A 22,053-nucleotide genomic window follows, 5' to 3' on the forward strand; every position below is an offset into this window, starting at 1 on the left:
ATAGTAAAGAAGTCATAAATGTATCTGAACCGAAGCAGAGGTTGAAGACATATGGATCCCAGAAAAGCCCCATCCAAGCGACCCATGAAAAGTTTGGCACAGGAAGGAGCCATCCTGGTTCCCATGGCTGTACCCCTGATCTGTTTGTGTATCTGCCCCTCAAAGCTGAATTACTTGTTGGTTAGTATAAAGTTGATTAAGGTGCATAGGGTGGATGTCATAGGTTTGTAATCAGCTGGGCACTAACTGAGGAAATGTTCAGCAGCAACAGACAGACTGTGTACATGGGGGATGATGGTATAAAGGGAGTTGGCATCACTAGTGAGGAGCAACATGTGTTATGGGAGTGGGACAGGCACGGATTTTAGATGATCCAGGAAATGGTTGGTATCTTTGATGTAGGTGGCAAGTCTTTTTACTAAGGGTTGCAGGTGCTATCAACAATTACTTCACATTTGAGGGGCAGACATACAAACAGGGTAGAGGTCCGGCCATAGAAACCATGATGGCTCCTTCTTATGCCAACCTTTTCATGGGTCACTTGAAGGGGACTTTCCTGGGATCCTTTAGTCTTCAGCCCGTGGTTTGGTTTAGATACATCTTTACCATATGGACTCAGAGTGAGGCTGACCTGTTAAAATTCCTGGAATCTCTGAATACCTTCTCCCAATTAAATTTCACATGGTCCTATTCCGAATCCCATGCCACTTTCCTTGATGTTGATCTTGTCTTCACTGAAGGCCAGCTACATACATCTGTCCATAATAAATCTACTAACAAACATCACTATTTGCATTTTGACAGTTGCCATCTTTTCCATGTCAAACGTTCCTTCCCATACTGCCTTGGCGTTAGAGGCAAACATACTTGTTTGGATTCAGACTCTTCACAGCAATACACTACCATTCTCACCTCAGCCTTCACTGGATGTAATTACCTCACCAATCTAGTTCAAAAGCGGAACTCTTGGACCATCACATCCAATCCTGGTACTGCTGCTCCCTCCAAAAAAGAATTTTGGACCACACCATTGGTCACTCAGTGTTATCCTGGTCTGGAATGTATTAATCAGCTACTTCAACAAGGCCATGATTCCTAAAATCATGCCCTGAAATGAGATCCATTCTGTCTGAGATTTTTCCCACCATTTTGTTGCCCTCCCAATCTCTGCAATATTCTTGTCAGACCCTATGTTCCTTCTGCACCCATCTCCCTAACCTATGGCTCCTACCCCTGTGACCATCTCCGCTGCAAGACTTGCCCTATGCACCCTCGTACCACCAACTATACCAGCCCTATAACTGGCAAAACATATACTTCGAAAGGGAGAGTCACCTGTGTCACATACCAGCTGTTGTGTTAACACAATTCAGCCTTTACATTGCCATGACTATTGCCCAGTTACCAGACAGGATGAATAGGTGTAGTCAGTTGGTGTATACAATTACAGGCAACACACAATATCCTGTTGCAGAGCATGCTATACAACATGACAGTCATGATCTTGGTGCCTGTTTCACCACATGTGCCATATGAATTCTTTCCCCAGACACCAGTTTCTCAGAAACCCGCAGGTGAGAACTAGTGCTACAACATGTCCTTGGTTCTCGCCATCCACTTGACCTTAATTTACATTAATTTCTTCCGTCCCAGCATTTCTTCATAGTAACTACTCTTTTCTTCATTCTGTTTTGGTTTTCTACATTTTTCATTGTCTTACCCATCTATTTTTCATTGCCCCCCTCACGCCTCTTTTACGAACAATGCACTTAGCTTTTCTCTCTTATTAACTCGAGCACGATGTACAAGCAGTTAATCTTTGTCTTGGATATTACCCTGTCATCCACCTTTAAGCTCTCAGGCTTTCAAATCTTATCCAATGCAGTCCGCAACAATAAGTCTTTCCTTCTCATCTCATCCGCTAAGTCTTCCCTGGCCTGCAGTTCTGGGTAACTTTTCCAAAATGTACCCCTCCAGTCCTTTTCCTTCACACTTATTCCTTCCCCTTCAACCTTCACTAGGTCTGAAAGCTTACCAAATTATAATGATCTTAATTGTGTGTGTTCTGCTGCTGTTTGGTGAGTAGATTTTATGTACCCAATATAATTGTTGATTCAGTACACACTTAGTTGTGTTAGGTCATACGTTTCGCTCAAGCGTGCATCATCATGTTGATTTCAGTGATTGTTAAGTGAGTAAGTGTAGTCTTCTTGCCTTGATCTATTGTTGGGTATATTTTAGAATTTGTAGAGAAAACAATTTGACACAGAAATACCATTTCAGTTGATGGTTCCTGTAGCTACAGAGAGACTGATTACATCCCAGAGTGCATCTGGTGATCTTACAGATGAAGAACTTGATGATGAAGAAGCTGTGGCTGGCTGGGGGTCTGATGTTCTGCAGCTACCATCATCTCTTGAGCTCGATATTCGCATTCACAAAGGAGCAGATTCACTTGGTGAGTGTATTCTGAAAATAAGTGCTTAACACTACATATTTTCTTGGCTGAAAGTCTGACAGCTTTATCACAATGTGCAAAATTTTCCAGATGTTAAAATAAGAAGAGCAAAAACAAGGAATAAGCAATTGGTCACATTATGTACTTGTAAAAGAAATGGGTTCTCATAAAAATATTAAATTTTCTTTCAAGTTATAGGAAATGGCACAGTTTGTAACATGATGTGCCTCAGGACTGCAGAAATCTCTTTCACTATCATAGATTTCATCAAATAAACCAGTAGAGAAATTAAATAAGCTTTCTATGTATGCTTCTTGAAAAGGCTATTATAAATAAAATCATACCAAAACAAGTAAGATATTATAAAAATTCCTTTTCTGCAGAAGAGCTATTTTTTTATTATATTAAAATGCTTCTGGTGAAACAACTGCAGTAATAGGTCATTGTACTAAATTATGGTTACTGTTAACACACTCTAATAAATTCAAGAATTAACTTTGCTCACTTTGTTTTATTTGCTGCTTAACACTATATGTCTAAAATGACCATGATCTGACATTTCTTGTATTTATCTTGTCATATGTTTTACACTAAACAGTGGAAAGTCTAAGTTGGAATATCAACAATTATGGGAAAGATGGGTTGCTACTCACTGTAAGGATGACATGTTGAGTTGCAGACAGGAACAACAAAAGATTGTTACACATTAAGCTTTTGGCCTGAGCCTTCATCAGAAAAGAAAAACACACACCCATTCACACATGCAAGCACACCTCCCCACACACATGTGACAACTATCTCTGGCTGTTCAGGCTTGGCTGAAACTGAAACCCAATGAATGTGAGCAACAATCCGCAGAGGAGTGGGGAAGGGGAAGGGATAGCAGGGGACAGATGGGATAAGGGAAACAGTGCTACCTTCTGTAGTGTGCAGGGCCTAGAGGTGGCAGAGAAGACTAGCTGATGCAGCATTGGCTGGCTATGGTGGAGGGAGGGAATGGGGAGAAGTGAACAGAAATAAGAGCAGCAGAGAAGGGGGGAAGTCGGTGAGTACATTGGCAGAAGCAGTACACAATGAGGGAGAGGGTATATGAGTTGGGAAGAGATGATAGGGCACAGGGACCAGAAACTGTTGGGTGGAGTGTGTGAGGTCAGTAGGTTACCCTTGGTTAAGGCCGGGATGATGTCAGGTGTGGAGAATGTGTTGTAAGGATAATTCCCATCTGTGTAGTTCAGAAAAGCTGGTGGAGGAGGGGAGTATCCAGATGGCCCGGGTTGTGAAGTCATCCATGAAATGAAGCAAGTTATGTTCAGCTGCAAGCTGTGAAACAGCATGGTGCATTTGCTTTTGGTCTTTGTTTGGTGGTGGCCATTCATCCTATTGGACATCTGGCTGGAAGTCTTAAAAGTATAAAAATCTGACCAATGATTGCAGCAGAACTGGTACATAACATGGCTGCTTTCATATGTGGAGTGGCATCTGATCCTGTGATACGACTGCAATAAGAATTGCTGGGTGGGTGGACTGGACAGGTTTTGCTCCTGGGTCTTCCACGGAGATATAATTCCTGTGGCAAAGGGTTGGGATTAGGAGTGGCATAGTTATGGACTAGGATGTTGTGGAGGTTGGATGGGTGCCAGAACACCACTTTAGGAAAGTTGGGAAGGATATTGGGTAGAATTTCCCTCATAGCAGGGCATGATGATAGATAACTGAAGCCCTGCTGAAGCCTGTAGTTCACTTGTTTCAGTTCAGGGTGGTACTTGGTGATGATGGGCCTCTCCTTTGTAGCTGGTTCTTGGGGGGGTTGGTGTGAGGATTTAGGATGTGTGGGGGGGGGGGATATGCCATGGGAAACTTATTTGTTGGCAAGGTCTCAGGGATAGTGCTTGTCTGTGAAGGCCTTTGTGAGACCTTCGGCATATGTGGAAGGGGTGGCAAGTATCGAAATGCACGTGTTGTTGGTGGGTGGAGACTTTATTTAGATGGAGGTGTGGGTGGAGCCCTCAGAGAGGAAGACTTTAAAGTCCAGAAAGGTGGCACACTGGGGTGAGAAGGACCAAGTGAAGTGGGTAGGGGGGAAGGTCTTGGGATATGAAGAAATGAGTGTAGGTTGTCCTGCCCCTGAGTTCAGATCATGTAGATATCATCAATGAACTTCAACTAGATCATGTGTTTGGGGCCTGGGGAGGCTAGGAAGGTTTCCTCTAGATGGATCATAAACATTTTGGCACTGAATGGTGCCATGCATATGTGTATGACTGTACCATGGATTTTTTGTATACCTCCCCTTCAAAGGAGAAGTAGTTGTGTGTTAGGATATAGTTAGCAAGATGTATGAGGAATGAGGCAGTGGTTTTGGTGTCTGAAGGACATTGGAAGAGGTAGTGTTCAATAGTGGCAAAGCCATGGGCATGAAGAATTTTATCTCCCATCCACTTTATTTGGTCTTTCTCAGCTGGTATGCCACCTTCCTAGACCTAGACGTCCTCTTCTCTGAGGGGTGCATCCACACCTCTATCCACATTAGACCCACTAGCCACCAACAGCATCTGCATTTTGACAGTTGCCACCACCTTCACATAAACTAAAGATCTTACAAAGGCCTTCACAGACATCCACTATCCCTCAGACCTAGTCCACAAACAGATTTTCCATGCCATATCTCCACACACCACAAATCCTGCCACCACCTCCAGGAAACAGCTACAAGGGAGTGGCCCTCTTATCACTCAGTACCATCCTGAACTAGAACAACTGAACCACATACTTTGTCAAGGCTTTTATTATCTACCATATTCCCTGATAAGAGGGATATCCTAGCCAAGACCCTTCACACCTTTCCTAAAGTGGTGTTCTATCACCCACCCAACATCCGCAACATCCTAGTCCATTCCTGTGTCACTTCCACTCCAAACCCCTTGACACAGGGATCATATCCCTGTGGAAGACCCAGGTGAAAGACCTACCGAATCCACCCACCCAGCACTTCCTATTCCAGTCCTATCACAGGCTTATCATACGCTATCAGAGGCTGGACCACCTGTGAAAGCAGCCATGTCATGTACCAGCTCTGCTGTGATCACTGTTCAGCTTTTTATATTGGTATGACTATCAACCAGCTATCAAACAGGATGAATGGCCAATGCCAAACTGTGGCGAGAGCAAAGGCGACCACCCTGTTGCACAGTGTGCAGTTGAACATAACTTGCTTGATTTCAACAGCTGGTTGACAACTGAGACCATCTGGGTACTTCCCTCCAACACTAGCTTTTCTGAACTGTGCAGATGGGAGTTATCATTACAACACATTCTCTGTTCCCAAAATCATCCTGGCATCAATCTATGGTAATGTACTGACACCACACCCCCACCCAACAGTGCCAGTGCACTCACTGATCTTTCCCCCTCCTCTCCTCCTTTCCTTTCCACTCCCTTTTTCCCCCCTTCCTCCTTCTCTCCACCACAGCCTCCTGATGCTGCACCAATTAGCCTGTTTGCCACCTCTAGCTCCTGCACATTCCACCAGACAGCCCTGTTTCTTCTTCCGCCCATCTGTACCCTGCTATGCTTCCCCATTCCTTGCACCATTACAGATAGTTTGTTCTTGTTTGATGCATTTAAGTTTCAATCTAGTCTGAGCAGCCAGAGATGGCAGTCTTGTGTATCTAAGGTGTGCTTGCTTGTGTGAATGCACATGTATTTTTCTTTTCTGATGATGAAGGCTTTGGCCTAAAGCTTAATGTGTGACAGTCTTTTTGTTGCGCCTGTCTGCAATTCGAAATGTCATCATTAAGGTGAGTAGCAATCTATCCTTTCCATAATTGTAGTTGTGTTTTACTTTGTCATTTCTCAGAATTACATGGGCATATTCTACAGATGCTGGAATCTCCTGGTTCCTTTGTGCGCTATCTTACTTTTTCTCCAAACTATAGGCCTTGTACTTAAACCAAATCATTATTGCTGTAGAGACGTACAGTGTATGCAGATGATTAATGCACTTAAAGGATTGGTGATCCTGCAATTATTTAAAAGTATTTTTTTAATAAAAACTATTCTTTATCTCTTACAAGGTTGAAGCCTGTCTGAGTCATAATGCGACATGTTTCACATTAAACATTTGAAGTCAGATGAGTACACACACACACCCACACACACACACACACACACACACACACACACACACACACACACACACACACACACCGAGAGAGAGAGAGAGAGAGAGTTTGATTTTGCCACTTTGCAGCCATCTCATAGTTTTCCAGGGATTTCTCACCGCTACCTACCTCAACATTCAATCCTGGAACCCTTCTCAGTGGCACCAACTACTTGATGGCTAAAAGAGTAGACATACAGAACTTCAAACCCCACCACAATTTGTCCATTTGCCTTGCACATAAACGTTGCTCAACTGTCATGATGGATGCCACTTACTACAGAGTAAAATGTGTCTGCAACTGTCACATACCTCCACCTCCACCTTCAGCTTTGCAGTAGTGATCTCATTCCAAAATGTACCATGACCTCCAATACCTGTTTAAATCCTAAGCCAGTCCTGGAAACTTCCAGACCAATACATGTCCATGTTCTTTTAATATGTGCTTTTCTTTACAACTTCTGAAGCTTAAGTTGTGACATCCTCATTTGTCAATGTATTCATAGAGCATATAGAGGAATCCTTTGTAGACATACTAATTTGACTGGACCTTTTTAATCTGGTCACTTGGCTCCAATAGTCTGTTCTTGTACCTTCATAACCTCATTATCTTCTTGCCATTGCATTTCAGTTGATCCTCTTTATCTCAATAAACTCTCTTCCTGGACTTTCAACAACTACCTTTTCGATGGCCCCCATAAGAACCCCTGTCAATTTCAAGCCACCAAGGCAGACAGTGTTGTGACTTGGCAAGACAGCCAAGTCACAATGAGAGGAAGCCGAAAGGCACGCGTTAAGCTCACGCAGATTGGCGTGAGGTCTGGAACAGTTAAAGGAATTAATAGTAGCAAATAAAGTACGTAGTTGATGTAATACTTAACTTTAATCCACAATTGCAGAACATCTCTCTTGATGGTACATGTTATAACCACAATATAAAATAATATCCAATGCTATGGCGCCTTGCTAGGTCGTAGCAAATGACGTAGCTGAAGGCTATGCTAACTATCGTCTCGGCAAATGAGAGTGTAGTTGTCAGTGATCCATCTCTGGCTAAGTCGGCTGTACAACTGGGGCGAGTGCTAGTAAGTCTCTCTAGACCTGCCGTGTGGTGGCGCTCGGTCTGCAATCACTGACAGTGGTGACACGCGGGTCCGACGTATACTAATGGACCGCGGCCGATTTAAAGGCTACCACCTAGCAAGTGTGGTGTCTGGCGGTGACACCACAGACAGTAACAACAATTTCCCTTCAGTAATTTCCACCCCAAGAAGTCTCTTCTCTACAATTTTGTCTTTTACAGAACACCGTAAACAGTGGCATGCAGTTGCTTCATCATTATACCAAAGGTGCTGGCAAAGGCCTCGCTGAAATGTAGTACACTCTACATCCAGTGACTTATTCCCTGAAACTTGATGCAAAAAGAGATCACTTGACCCATATCCTTTCATGCATATGATTACACACACACTTACTAACCAGCCACAAGGGAGCATCCTTTGGATTATAAAGTACCACTCTGGATTAAAACTACTGAAGATCATCCACTGCTATGGTTCTGACTGTTTAATTTGGTCCTGAAATAAAGAATATCTTTCCTGAAATTCTTTCTGCTCCTCACACAGTGATATTCCACTGTTCATCTGACTTACTAAATATTCTGGCCCATCCTTAAGCCCTTCTGATACCAGCAGCTTCCTATATATCAATGCAAAAGGATCAGCTTCGGAACTGTGAGAAGCTTGTCCTTCCAGTTGTAGAGCATACTGCTCAGAACAGCATGGTCAGTTTCATTGACTATTTCACAACCTAAGCCATCTCATTTGTCACCCCTAATACCAGTCCCCAAAACTGCAACCAGTTTCTCTTTCACTCCATAACTCCTCCTCAGTCTCTACTAGGCCCTGCTATTGACTCGACACCTGTACTAATTCCTTTCTCATGTCGTCATATCATTTCATTCAAATGGCTGATGCCACATGTCTTTGGGTGAATGTAATGTTGATGTGAAAGATGTAGAAAGTAGCGAGGCCACTGCACATAAAAAAGGCTTCAGACAATCATCATGCAATCATGTAAGTAGTCGGCATATTGCCATATTTTTCTCTGAGAAAATGTGCTGCTACTATAAAACTGACTCTTTCCATGTGATAATATGAGATTTCAATTGTGTAATTAATATAATATATAAAATTATTAATTATTAATTATTATTATATTATTGTGTTAATTATTAATTAATGTATATTACTATAATATATAATTAATACATAATTAATAAATAAATGAACTGTGATGGTTGCCTACCCTATTTCAGATGAAATTAAAGCACCAAGTCTTTTCTGTGTGGCGGTGGCTTGCAGGAAAGTTGGCCATGAAGCACATGTGAATGAAATCTGTAGCAGCTCAAATCTGTGTCACTGTCTTCGCTTCACTCAATTTCTGCAGAACAGTGCTATAGGACCCCACAGATGATGTGCACTGGCTTGGACCAATTAGTAGGTGACACATTTGGCTGGGTCATGCTTGGTCTTCAACCTTCAAATCCATATAAGTACTGTTTACATGGTGGACGTGTCAGTGGTGTCACGCCTGAAATGGTCAGAATGGCTCATCATCTAAACTACACAAATGTGTTGCTTCTTACACACATCAACTACAACATTGAATTTATTGAATGAACCATCATTTATTAATTCGTTACACTGTCCACTGTCCTGTATTTCTGTGTTTTCTACATGCTTTTCTTCACAGGTGTGGTGGGTTTGAGAACTAGGGTCAGTTCATCACTGCATCTAGTCAGTGATCCAGTGCTGAGCATCACGATTTGTAGCAGTTAAAACTATGTTTGAGCTAATATCTTGAACCATCCGAAACAGCTAGTGGCCTTGCCCAATTCCCACACTGGTTAAAGCCAGTGTACATCATCTTTGGGGTACTCTGCAGAAACTGGGTGAAGAACAGAAGGTGACATGGAAGTGAGCTGCCAGAGGTTTCATTCACATGCATCTCACAGGCAACTTGCCTGCAAGCTATCATCACAAGGGAAGCACATGGTGCTTTAATTTCATCTGGAATAAGGTCAGCAACCATCACAGCTGGTTTAGTTATTGGATGGTCCATACATCATAATTGCAGTCTCATATTGTCATATGGAATGAGTTAGTTTTACAGTAACAGCACATTTTCTCAGTGGAACATACAGCAATTTGGTGACCATTTAGATGATTGCATGAGTGTCTGAAGCCTTCTTTACATACTGTGACCTCACTCATTTTGGTGTCAAACATTTCATTATTGATCCAAAGATATGTGGCATCAGCCCTCTGAAAGAAAAAAAAAAAAAGTATGAGTTAGTACAGGTGCCAAGATCAAGAACAGGGCCGAGTGGAAACTGAGTAGGAGCTTTGCACTGAAAGAGAAACAATATCTGTGGTTTCAGATGTCTGAGACAGCAGTCGTGTGTGAGTTGCGTTTGCATGAGTGTGTGTGTGTGTGTGTGTGTGTGTGTGTGTGTGTGTGTGTGTGTGTGTGTGTGTGTCATCTATTGCTGATGGAGGCCTTACTAGCCAAAAGCTTTATTTGTGACAAATCTTTTTCTTGTGCCTATCTGTGACTCAGCATCTCCGCTGTATGGTGAGTAGCAACTTTCCTTTTCATAATATTGTTACAGTCCCATTATGGCTTTTCCACTGTTTGATTTCATTTCTGTGATTGTAATTTTGGGAAATGGCATTACAGATGACAAACAAGATGGCATAGGTTGTGAAGCAGTCAGTGAAATTGACAGGGTCAAACTTCTTTTGGCAATGATTTCGAAGCTGGGTCTTTTGCATTAAACATTTAGTAACAGAATATCACTTAACGAGAAGCAGAAAGAATTACAGGATATGTATTCTTTATTTGAGGACTGAATGAAACACTCAAACCCCTAGCCTTGGATGGAACTTCCTGGCAGATTAAAACTGTGTGCCGGACCGAGACTCGAACTTGGAACCTTTGCCTTTCGTGGGCAAGTGCTCTACCAGTTCTAGTTAACTTGTACTGTGCAACACAAGGGATACTTCCCCATGGCTGGTAAGCAAGTATATGTGGGATCAGAAGCATGAGAGGGCATTGTTCAGGTGATCTCTATGCGAGACAGGTTTCAGGGGATGAGAGAATGGGTGTAGTGGTATAGTGCATGCAAAAACTAAATTTTGTAGGTGACGCTAAAGATTATTATATTACAGAGAACTGATGGTTTTCAACTGACTCCTGGAAGAATGTGGGAATTCTGTAATGAATAAAAGTCTGTACTCCAGATCCTGAGAGGAAAGGGGGTGAGAGTGCAGTATGTGAAATTCGAGGAAGTTTGATATATAACGATCATATTATTGTGGTTATGTTCTTAGCTTTTGATCATCAGTGCAAAATGAGAAAACACTGGAATTTTGTGTAGCTGACCTTTCAAAAATAGTAGTGAAAGTGCATGGAGTGCCTCAGACCTCAGTTCTGGGCCTCCAACTTCTTGTTATTTTTGTTAATTATCTACTTCTTTGTACAGGGTACTGTAAATTCATGTCTTCGCTGATGACACTGTGTTACATAATGGTAATTCACTAAACAAACTTCAGTTGTCAGCGAATAAGGTTTTTAGGAATCATGTGAACTGGTTTAATGTAAATGATCTTTCTTTTATTTACGATAAAAAAACTTTATTCAGTTTCACACAACCACTAAAGATGAAGAAATATGAGATAAACTGTGACCATCAGATAGTTAGGGTGGATACTTAAAAATACTTAGGTTTAGATATTGATAGCAAACCCCATTCAGATTGTGTTACAACTTATCTTTACACTTTGTTTACTCTTACAGAAATATCAAAACCATTAAATCAGCTTATTATAATTATTTCAATGCCATTATGGCATACAGAATAATATTTTGGAGAAATACATAGGAAAAGAGCCATAAGAATCATGAGTGGAGTCCACCACAGAAACAAATGCATAAATCATTTTAAGGAAATTGAAATGGTCACATTTACTGCACAGTAGCTATACATTCTCCGTGATGAGTTTAATCAGGGAAAAAAGTTTCTTTCTAGACCTAATAGTGTGTGTAAGATAATTGGATGGAGAATAAATATACTCGCCAAGCAGCAACAGAAGACACATACACAAAAACTAAGGAAATGTGTTAGCTTTTGGAGCCAGTGGCTGCTTCTTCTGGCAGAAGTGTTGAAGGGCAGGGAGAGGGATGAAGGATAAGGATTGGTGAGGTTCAGGAAATGGAGCGAGTTGCAGGAAAGTTGCACAGAACCCTATGTCAGGGGAGACTTAAACTGAACGGGATGAGAAGGAAAGGCTGATCTTTGGGGACTGCACCACATGAGATTTGGAAACCTGAGCACTTGAAGCGGAAGATAAGGTAACAAGCAAGACACAGATTACTGACTAAACATAGTACAAGAGTTAACTAGAGCAGAAAGCTAAGTGTATTATAAAAGATAGACAGATTGAGGTGAGGAGTGAGGAAAAATAGAGAGGTCATAAAATAAATACTGTATTGAAAACTAGAAAGGAGCAAAGAAAGGAATAGTTACTGGAGATAAATGTGGAGACCAAAGAAATTAATGTAGATTAAGACCAGATGAGAGGGTAGAACCCAGTTCCCACCTGCAGCGTTCTGAGAAACTGGTGTCTGTGGGAGAAATCCAGATGGCATTTGTGGTGAAACAGGCACCGAAGTCATGACTGTCAGGTTTTAGAGCATTCTCTGCTACAGGATATTGAGTGTTGCCAATATACATCCTCTTATCTATGCCCATTCATCCTAACTGAAAGCTGGTGGTAGTCATACCATTTTGGGAAGGAGCGCCGGTCCCCAGCATGAATCCGCCCGGTGGATTAGTGTCAAGGTCCGGTGAGCCGGCCAGTCTGTGGATGGTTTTTAGGCGGTTTTCCATCTGCCTCGGCGAATGTGGGCTGGTTCCCCTTATTCCGCCTCAGCTACACTATGTCGGCGATTGCTGCACAAACAAGTTCTCTACGTACACGTACACCACCATTACTCTACCACACAAGCATAGGGGTTACACTCGTCTGGTGTGAGACGTTCCCTGGGGGGTCCACTGGGAGCTGAACCACACAATAACCCTGGGTTCGGTGTGGAGCAGTGGAGGGGTGAAGTGGACTGCGATAGTCGTCGTGGGGTTGCGCACCACTGCGGCTGCGGTGGGGACGGAGCCTCTCCGTCGTTTCTAGGCCCCCGGTTAACATAATAACATTTTAGAAGGTGAAACAGTGTTTACTTAAAAGCTGGTATATGACATGCATCATTTCAGAGGTGGCTCCCTGTTTGACAGTATAGGTTTTGCCAGTTACAAGGCTGGTGTAGTTGGTGGTAGAAGGGAGCATAGGGCAAATCTTAAAGCAAGGGTGATCACTGGGGTGGGAGCCAAAGGGTAGAGAAATGATTGCAGAAGGAGCATAGAGTCTGATCAGGATATTGTGGAGATTGGAGGAGAGGGCGGGGCAAAATGTCAGATAGAATAGACCTCAGGACATGATTTTAGGAAATCATAGTCCTGTCGGAGTAGCTGATGAATAGATTCAAACCAGTGTGGTACTGAGTGACAAGAGGTGTACTCCTAAGTTGTTTTTTGGAGGGGTCAACAGTACCACAATTGGACATGATGGCCTGGGAATCCTGCTTTTGAACTAGCCCTGTGGGGTATTTATATACACTGAAGACTGAGGTGGGAAAAATGGTGTACTGCTGTAAAGAGTCTGTGTCTGGACAAATACTATTTCCTCGAATGTTGAGGCAGTGTGGGAGGGAAAATTTTATATGGAAAGGACGGCAACTGTCAGAATGTTAGTGCTGTTGCTTGTTAGTAGGTTTAATTTGAAAGCTGAGTGTGACCTTCAGTGAGGAAGAGCTCAACATCAAGGAAAGTGGCATTCGATTCAGAATAGCACCATAAAAAATTTAACTAGGAGAATTTATTTAGAGATGTCCAAAAATTTTAACAGGTCAGCCTCACTGTGAGTCTGTGTGGCAAAGATGTCATCATTGTATCTAAACCAAACCAGAGGTTGGCCATGCGGTCTGAACTTCCTTGTCTTGGTTCGTGTCTCGGGTGCCTTGTCACGGTTCGCACGGCTCGCCCACCATTGGAGGTTCGAATCCTCCCTTGGACATGGATATGTATGATGTCCTTTGCATAAGTTAGTTTAAGTTAGATCAAGGAGTGTGTAAGCCTAGGAATAATGACCTCAGTAGTTTGGTCCCATAAGAACTTTGCACAAATTTCCAAAAATTTCCAGAGGTTGAAGTCTTTATGGATCCCATGAAAGGGCTAGCATAGGAAGGAGCCATCTTGGTTCCAATGGCCACGCCCCTGATCTGTTTGTATGTCTGTCCCTCAAAGGTGAAGTAGCTGTTCGTAAAGTTGAGCAAGGTGAGCAGGAAGGATGTCATAGGTTTGGATTCAGACAGGTGCAATTGAGGTGATGTTCAGCTGCAGACAGGTCATGTACATAGGGAGTGTTGGTATAGATGGAGGTAGCACCAGTGATGCCAAGCAAGGTGTGTGGTGGGAGTGGGACGGGCACAGACAAACTAGAAAGAGGTTGTCGTCTTTAATGTAGGAAGGAAATCTTTGTACTGTGGGTTGTAGCTGTTTATACTAAGACAGATGTACATTCAGTGGGCACTTTGAAGTCAATAATTAAGAGACAACCAGGGTGATTGGGTTTATCAGTGTTAGTAAGAAGATAAAAGGAGGGAGTATGTGATTTGAGTGAGGTAAGAAATTCTATGGATTGAGGTGGTTGTCCTTGTGAGGGGCCTAAGGTTATAAGAAGAGACTGCAGGTCAGTGTGTATCACAGGGAAGGGATCGTGATGACAGATGCTGTATGTAGAAGTGACAGAAAGCCAGCATAGGCCTTCACTTACATACTTCAATTGGGCAAGTACCACTGTGGTGGATCTCTTGTTCGCTGGGAGGGTAATTATAAAGTCATCAGTTTTTAGAGAACAAAGAGCATGGAGTTCTGCAGAGGAGAGATGAGTGTTATGTTGTAGGGAACTTAGAAAGGGTTGTAAAGAATTGCTGGATTTTAGGAATTCCTGGAAGGCTTGTAAGGGGTTTTGAGGTAGTGGTGGTGGATCAAGTTGGGATTGTGATCAGAACTATTCAGGGCAGTGTTCAATGTCGGGGTTTGCTGTTGGAAAGGTTATGGGATAGAGTTGCAAACTGATATTTCCAGTTGACATTTTATGTAAAGGAAAGTAGGTTCTTAACCAAAGCAGCATGATTAAGTACAGGTTTGGGGCTGAAAGTGAGAGCCTTGGATAACACAGATAATTACGGTCAAAGGGTGTCTGAGAAGAAAGTTGAGAACACTGTACTGTTGTGGCTGGTTCTTGTGACCATGCTGTACCATTTCTCTGGAGAGTAGTGGTGAAGGTTTGAGGATGTTAAGATTGGTCAAGCTCAGTCTTTAGAAGAGGAGTGGTGGATGATGGTGTGGCTGTTTAGGGAGCTGGAGATGGACAGGAATGGGAAAACCACCGTTGAGGTACTTTAAGAGAAGGTAAGGTAGCCTTGGCATGGCCTGTTGTTGCAGTTTGTGGTTGGCTTGATGGATGGTACCACACAAGGGAACTTGAGAGGCAGGTAACTGCAGGATTTTAAAGAAGGAGAGAAGTCTGGTATAGCGGAAGTAGGCAGAAATGGCCCTGAAATGAGGTTCACTCCTCTGGACATTTTGCCCACCATACCTAGAAATGCTTTTCATCCCCCTTCCGAGCCCAATCCTTGCAATATCATTGTCAGACCCTAACTCTTTCTGCACCTACTTCTCTAACCTTTGACTTCTACATCAGTGACCATGCCCACTGTAAGATTTTCCCTATGCACCTTCCCACCACCACCACCTGTACCAGCCCTATAACTGGCAAAATACATACTATGAAAGGGAGAGCCACCTGTGAAGCAACATATGTCATGTAATAGCTGTTATGTAAACACTGTTAGACCTTCTACATTGTCGTGACTACCACAAAGTTATTGAGACAAATGGGCATAGACAGGGGTGTATACTGGCAACACACAATGTCCTGTTGCAGCCCATGCCCTACAACACGACAGTAATGAATTTGGTACCTCTTTCACCACATGCGCCATCTGGATTCTCCCTCCTGACAACATGACATCAGTTTCTCAGAACACCACAGAAGGAAACTGGTGTCAGAATATGTTCTTGGTTCTTGTCATCCTCCAGCTTTTAATTTACATTAATTTCTTCAATTACAGCATTTATTTTCAGTAAGTATTCCTTTCTTATTTTCTATGTGTTTCACTTTCTAATCTGTCTATTATTCTTCTTCCCCCCCCCCCCCCCCCCCCTCCCTCACCACCTCACACATCCACCTGTTGAAACAAACCAACCAACCAACCAACACCTCCACTTGCCTGCCACTTATGATACGCTGGCCTTAGTAAGTGTTTCACTATGTTTTGACACTAGTCTCTGCCTCGTTCATTACCCTTTCACTTCTGAGCTATCAGGTTTTTTAAACTCTCTTGTGGTGCAGTCCCCAACAATCGTCTTTCCTTCTCACCCTTTACAGTAAGTCTCCCCTGAACCGGAGTTCTGGGTGACTTTCCCTTAACTCTCTCCACTTCCTAAACCTCACAGGTCTTTTTTTTCATATTTTTTACTTCTGTTCAACCCTTTTGTCAGAAGCAGGTGCCACTGGCTCCTAAAGCTTGCAAATGTTCATAATTTTTAGATATTTTCTCCTGCAACCACTTGGCATGTACATTTTTTTTATCTGTTCAGTTATACTAGACTATCAAAAAGTGATTATTTTGGCTAAGCATGTGAATCATAGTCATGATACTAGAAGAAAATACAACATGCACTCTGTGCATATAAACTGGAGTGTGGTACAGCCAATGTAAGATTATTAATGTCTTTCCTTTTCAGATGAAGTGTTTAGTGGATGACGAGTTCTTATTTTAAAAATGCCAAGATATTCCTATGGCAAGTGTCATTTTACACTGTAGAAGAGTTCCTGAGTCTCACTGTAGTATCCATGTACCTGTAACACTCAGATACTTTCCCAGTTTCTTACTTGTGTGCATGCCTATTTATTATTGTAAACATTTGTAAATAATTCTATTTTTGAGTACAAGAATGTAAGTTGCAGGTTCTTCAATATGAGGTATATTAGTATTATTTACACAACACCATATAAGGTAACCACAGCAAACTTGTAAAACTGACGTTGTTCCATGTCCCGTAACATATTCACAACCTGAATCACCAGAACATGAAGTAAATAAATGTTTCATTTGTTCATTGTCTTTCTATAATTACACCATGTTGTGTTTAATACATAATGCACAGAATTAATGACTATAAAGTATGCCCATTAAATGCAGGATAATTGTTTTGTTGCTGTAACTGAATACAATAAAGAAATAAGAACAAGATTATGATCAACACACACTGAGTGGGATGCTGAAATAGCACTGCATTACAGATGATGATGTGTCATACTTACTGAACTTTCTTGTGCTGTAAGTCAAATACGAGTGCCAGAGAGCCTGCCACAAAGAGGATTTTAACTAGTTAAATTGGTTCATGGTTCATCCTTTTGCTACAATTCAGTGAGTGTCTCCATCAAAGTAGACTTATACGAATGACATCCTAAGACATTTTGTAATCACTCACAATATTATTTGCAACATGAATATTAGTATTTTTATGCAGTTGTACATTTTGTGTTTTAAATTTAACTTTGTCATTCTCATTTATCTTTTTTGAGCTAAATTCAGAATTTTTTTTTTCAAAAGGATTGAGCATTGACTCAGTGGACAAGGGTGTGAATGGAATGCTTGTGGTGTCTGTGGCACCTGGAGGTGCTATGGCGAAAGATGGTCGCATTGTTCCTGGAGATTATCTGCTATCTGTGAACAATGAAAGTCTTCGCAAAGTTACAAACTCACAAGCGAGAGCAATCCTACGGAGAGCGCAGCTTCTTAACACTGATATCAGGTGAGTGCTTTTATTAGTCATGGTTTTATGTGATAATTGATGCTGAATTAATTCATTCCCAAGCATTGCTGTCTCACAGCTTATGCATGCCATTATGCCCTTTAGTAGCTTCTTTGGAGCTACTTTGTGCTGTAACCCTTCTGCTGCTTGCACACATTGTGTTCTTTTTATATTGCAGTGTTCTGTACAGAATTCCCATTATAAAAGTGCTGTCATATCCATGCAGCTCTTTTTTTTTTTTACTGCCTGTTGTGTTTTATTCTGCTGGTAATTTCATTTCTATCTTCCTCACGTGTTATGAAAATAAAGTTATTCTGGTCTTCTGTCTTTCCTTCTTTCATCTATCTGCCCTTGCAGATCCTGTCTCTAACAGATTACCTCTTGATAAAACTTCAAAAACTAATCTTCCTTCAGTTTTTCTTTTGCAGATCCATATACGCAAATGCTTTGGATCCACTTGATTCAGCATGTTTGCTCTGTTCCCTGTACGTTATGTGCCTTTACCTGTTATCATTGATCTTTCTTCCCATGCTCACCACATCAGCATTTCTGTAGCCAGCTGTGATGACTTAAAAATGTATGTTTTCCATATCTTTCTTCCCTTAAGGAACAACTGTATATATTTAAGACATTTTGGTTTCACTGTTTTCAGTCACTGATAATGCATATTTCTTAAAACTGAATATATCACTTAAATCTATGTTTCTCACTGTTAGTTGGTTTCTAGAAGCAGCGTTAGTGGCGATGTATACTAATTTGTCTGTGCTCACTGAGTAAGTCTTACTTCATTGTAGTATGGTGAGATGGCTTGTCAAACTCTGTTTGCAGTGAAAAGATGTCAAATAGGCTGCTGTAATAGGAAGTACAAGATACTGCTTTTATTCTTGTTGAGATATGGCACGCATGGTGCAATTACTAGTGCAGTGGATATGTGGTATAGTCAGTGAAAGAAGCTCCCTGACAGCTATAGTGTGCTTGGTATGGCTGCTTTGCTTGGTTACCTCAACAATAATGTAAAATGATTTTGTGTGAATCTCAGTGGGAACACCTCAGCTCTATTGTGGCTCCATAGATGACTATTGCGTTTGTCTGCTGTGATATGTGATTCACAAATGAAAGATGGCAACAGTGCTGTGAGCTGTCAGAGATCTTCTTTCACGAACTCTACTATTGACAGCAAGAGTACTTTCTGTAACAGAAACTCAGCTTCTTATCTGCTTGAAATAGAATTAGATCCTAAGCAAACTAAGAAGAAAAATGTTACTGTCATTTAAATTTACTTACCAATTTATTCTTCTGAAATTCACATATCAGTTTGTTTGAAACATGGCACTGGTGTTTTTTAATGAACAAGTTGAACAAATGAATAATTTTTTTAATGATAGTAAGCAGTGATTTTCTCTCAGCTGATGTGACAGCAGATGATAGCAAGCATCTGTATTTTTTCGATTCCAGCTACTTTTGAATGCTGTAAGATGATGATGTTGTGTGGAAGTTGTGGTGTCAGTCAGTACAAGGAAATTATATTTCAATTAATTCACTTTATTAAAAGTGTGATCAAGCTTTAAAATAATTTGTCCATTTTACAGTTTATTGCATTAATTTTAATGTTTAATGGACTTAAATCTGCACTCACAGTAGAGACAGAATACCAAGTGACAAAAAGAAAGCACTGAACAGTTCTAATAGTCTCATTAGTTTCATTTGAGTGAGAATCTTTTCCAAAATCACATGAGGAGTCATAGTACGCATACAGTTTTCTGAAATTACAGACTGATAGAAGCAAATTATGGGGGTTATAATAGCTTATGAATAAGAGACACACAATCTATCACATATGCGAAATATCACATTACAGAAATATTACAAAAATTTAATTAGAGATTTTGTTGGTGTGTTCGTGACAAATCACCTTGTGACAAAAAATCTCTGGTGAAAAAGTGTGATTACTTCAATGTCAGCTTCAGTAGGTAATTGCATTGGAAACATCTGTTGGCTGTATACCAAGTGGAGTTGAACATTCCTGCCTCCAAAAACCATGAATATGTTCCCACCCATGACCTATAAGAAGATATCAGCAGTGACAGCTGTGTGGTTTGTGATGTAACATACCACTTTTGGTAAAGTGATGTGTTACTCAACATGTATGTAGAAGCCAAATGATGATAGCCACAGTGTCTGCAAGGTAGGACGCTGATGAAAATTTGGTTATGTGTTCTGGTACCTGCTGTCTAGGCATGGCTTGGAGAAGTAGGGAAAGCCATTGTATAAAGGGGTGCCTTGACAGTGGTTCATTCTGTCAAGCAGATTTATACAGAATTGTCATTAGTACTGCCAGATTCAGTTTAGGCAATATCAGATCAAATGTACACTGGTAGCAGTTACTTCTGTAAAATATCTGGGAGTATGCGTGCGGAACGATTTGAAGTGGAATGATCATATAAAATTAATTGTTGGTAAGGTGGGTACCAGGTTGAGATTCATTGGGAGAGTGCTTAGAAAATGTAGTCCATCAACAAAGGAGGTGGCTTACAAAACACTCGTTCGACCTATACTTGAGTATTGCTCATCAGTGTGGGATCCGTACCAGATCGGTTTGACGGAGGAGATAGAGAGGATCCAAAGAAGAGCGGCACGTTTCGTCACAGGGTTATTTGGTAACCGTGATAGCGTTACGGAGATGTTTAATAAACTCAAGTGCAGACTCTGCAAGAGAGGCGCTCTGCATTGCGGTGTAGATTGCTCGCCAAGTTTCGAGAGGGTGCGTTTCTGGATGAAGTATCGAATATATTGCTTCCCCCTACTTATACCTCCCGAGGAGATCACAAATGTAAAATTAGAGAGATTAGAGCGCGAACGGAGGCTTTCAGACAGTCGTTCTTCCCGCGAACCATACGCGACTGGAACAGGAAAGGGAGGTAATGACAGTGGCACATAAAGTGCCCTCCGCCACACACCGTTGGGTGGCTTGCAGAGTATAAATGTATATGTAGATGTAGATATTCCTTGCTATGATGACATGGCTAGGAGAAGTAGGGAAAGCCATTGTATAAAGGGGTGCCTTGACAGTGGTTCATTCTGTCAAGCAGATTTATACAGAACTGTCATTAGTACTGCCAGATTCAGTTTAGGCAATATCAGATCAAATGTACGAACATTTTTTGTGGATGTGGTGTTCCCATACGCCATCAGATTAATGTAACTGTTGTTGGAGGAATTACTTTCTGTCATTTAGTAGAAAGTGAAAATTGATTAAAGCTTCTAGGTTCCAGCATAAGAACAGCTACAGTGGCAAGTAAATAATAATTTACGTGACTCATTGGCCTGGACCAAATCCTTCAATTAGACATCACTTTGGCAACTTGCAGGTCACTTATCTACCCCACTTATCATACTCGAGTATGGGGATCTATAGTTCAACATGCGATCCAAACTATGTGTCATTTCTGGCGACTCTTGACGTTATTGAGAGGTGAAAGGTAGATGAAAACATTTCAGTAAATGAGGTCCATCTGTCTGACATTTTGCCCACTATACCTAGAATAGCTTTTTGTGACTCTCCCAATCTGTGCAATATCCTTATCAGACCATATGCTCCTCCTGCACCCATCTCTCTACCCTATGGCTCCAACTCCTGTGAAGGTCCCCACTGTAAGACTAGCACAATGCACTCTCCTACCACCACCTATACCAGCTCTGTAACTGGCAAAATGTATACTATCTAAGGGAGAGTCACCTGTGAAATGACATGTCGTATACAAGTTGTTATGTAAACACTGTTTGACCTTTACATCAGCATGACTGTTATCACGTTATCGGTTAAGATGAATGTGCATAGGAAGAGGGTATCTACTGGCAACACACAGTACCCTGTTGCAGAGCATGCTCTACTACATAACAGGTGCATCTGCCTGTTACACCACACATGCAATCTGGATTCTTCTCCCCTGACACCAGTTTCTCATAACCCCACAGGTGGGAACTGGTGCTACAACATTTCCTGGGTTCTCAACACCCAGCTGGCCATAATTTACATTAATTTCTTTGGTCTCTGCATTTCTTCACAGTAACTATTCCTTTCTTCACTCTTTTTAATTTTCTTCATGTTTCATTTTCTGAGCTGTCCATCTTCTGCCCTCCCAACCCCACCCCCCTCCCACCTCTACCAAATACATGCAGTTAGCTTTTAGCTCTTAATAAGTTGTGCAAGATGTTTTGGCAGTAATCTCAGTCTTGCTTATTATTACCCTATCTTCCACCTTTAAAGTCTCAGGTTTTCAAATTTCATCCAGTGTAGTCCTCAACAACAGTCTTCCTTCTCACTACACCCCGTAAAGTCTCCCCTGACCTTGGGTTTTGGGCAACTGTTGTGAA

The 22,053-nt window shown here is 41.6% G+C and overlaps 1 protein-coding gene across 1 annotated transcript in view; it reads left to right on the plus strand.

Moving 5' to 3' along the window:
* LOC126482030 (multiple PDZ domain protein) overlaps positions 1–22,053 on the plus strand; it is a 1,476,438-nt gene that overhangs the window by 314,099 nt on the left and 1,140,286 nt on the right. The window contains exons 3-4 of the mRNA XM_050106002.1: positions 2,284–2,458; positions 17,478–17,679. Coding sequence (XP_049961959.1) covers positions 2,284–2,458; positions 17,478–17,679 — 377 coding nt within the window. The remainder of the gene's footprint in view (positions 1–2,283; positions 2,459–17,477; positions 17,680–22,053) is intronic.

The sequence above is a fragment of the Schistocerca serialis genome, chromosome 5 (assembly GCF_023864345.2).
Source record: "Schistocerca serialis cubense isolate TAMUIC-IGC-003099 chromosome 5, iqSchSeri2.2, whole genome shotgun sequence".
In the NCBI taxonomy this organism is placed as follows: domain Eukaryota; kingdom Metazoa; phylum Arthropoda; class Insecta; order Orthoptera; family Acrididae; genus Schistocerca; species Schistocerca serialis.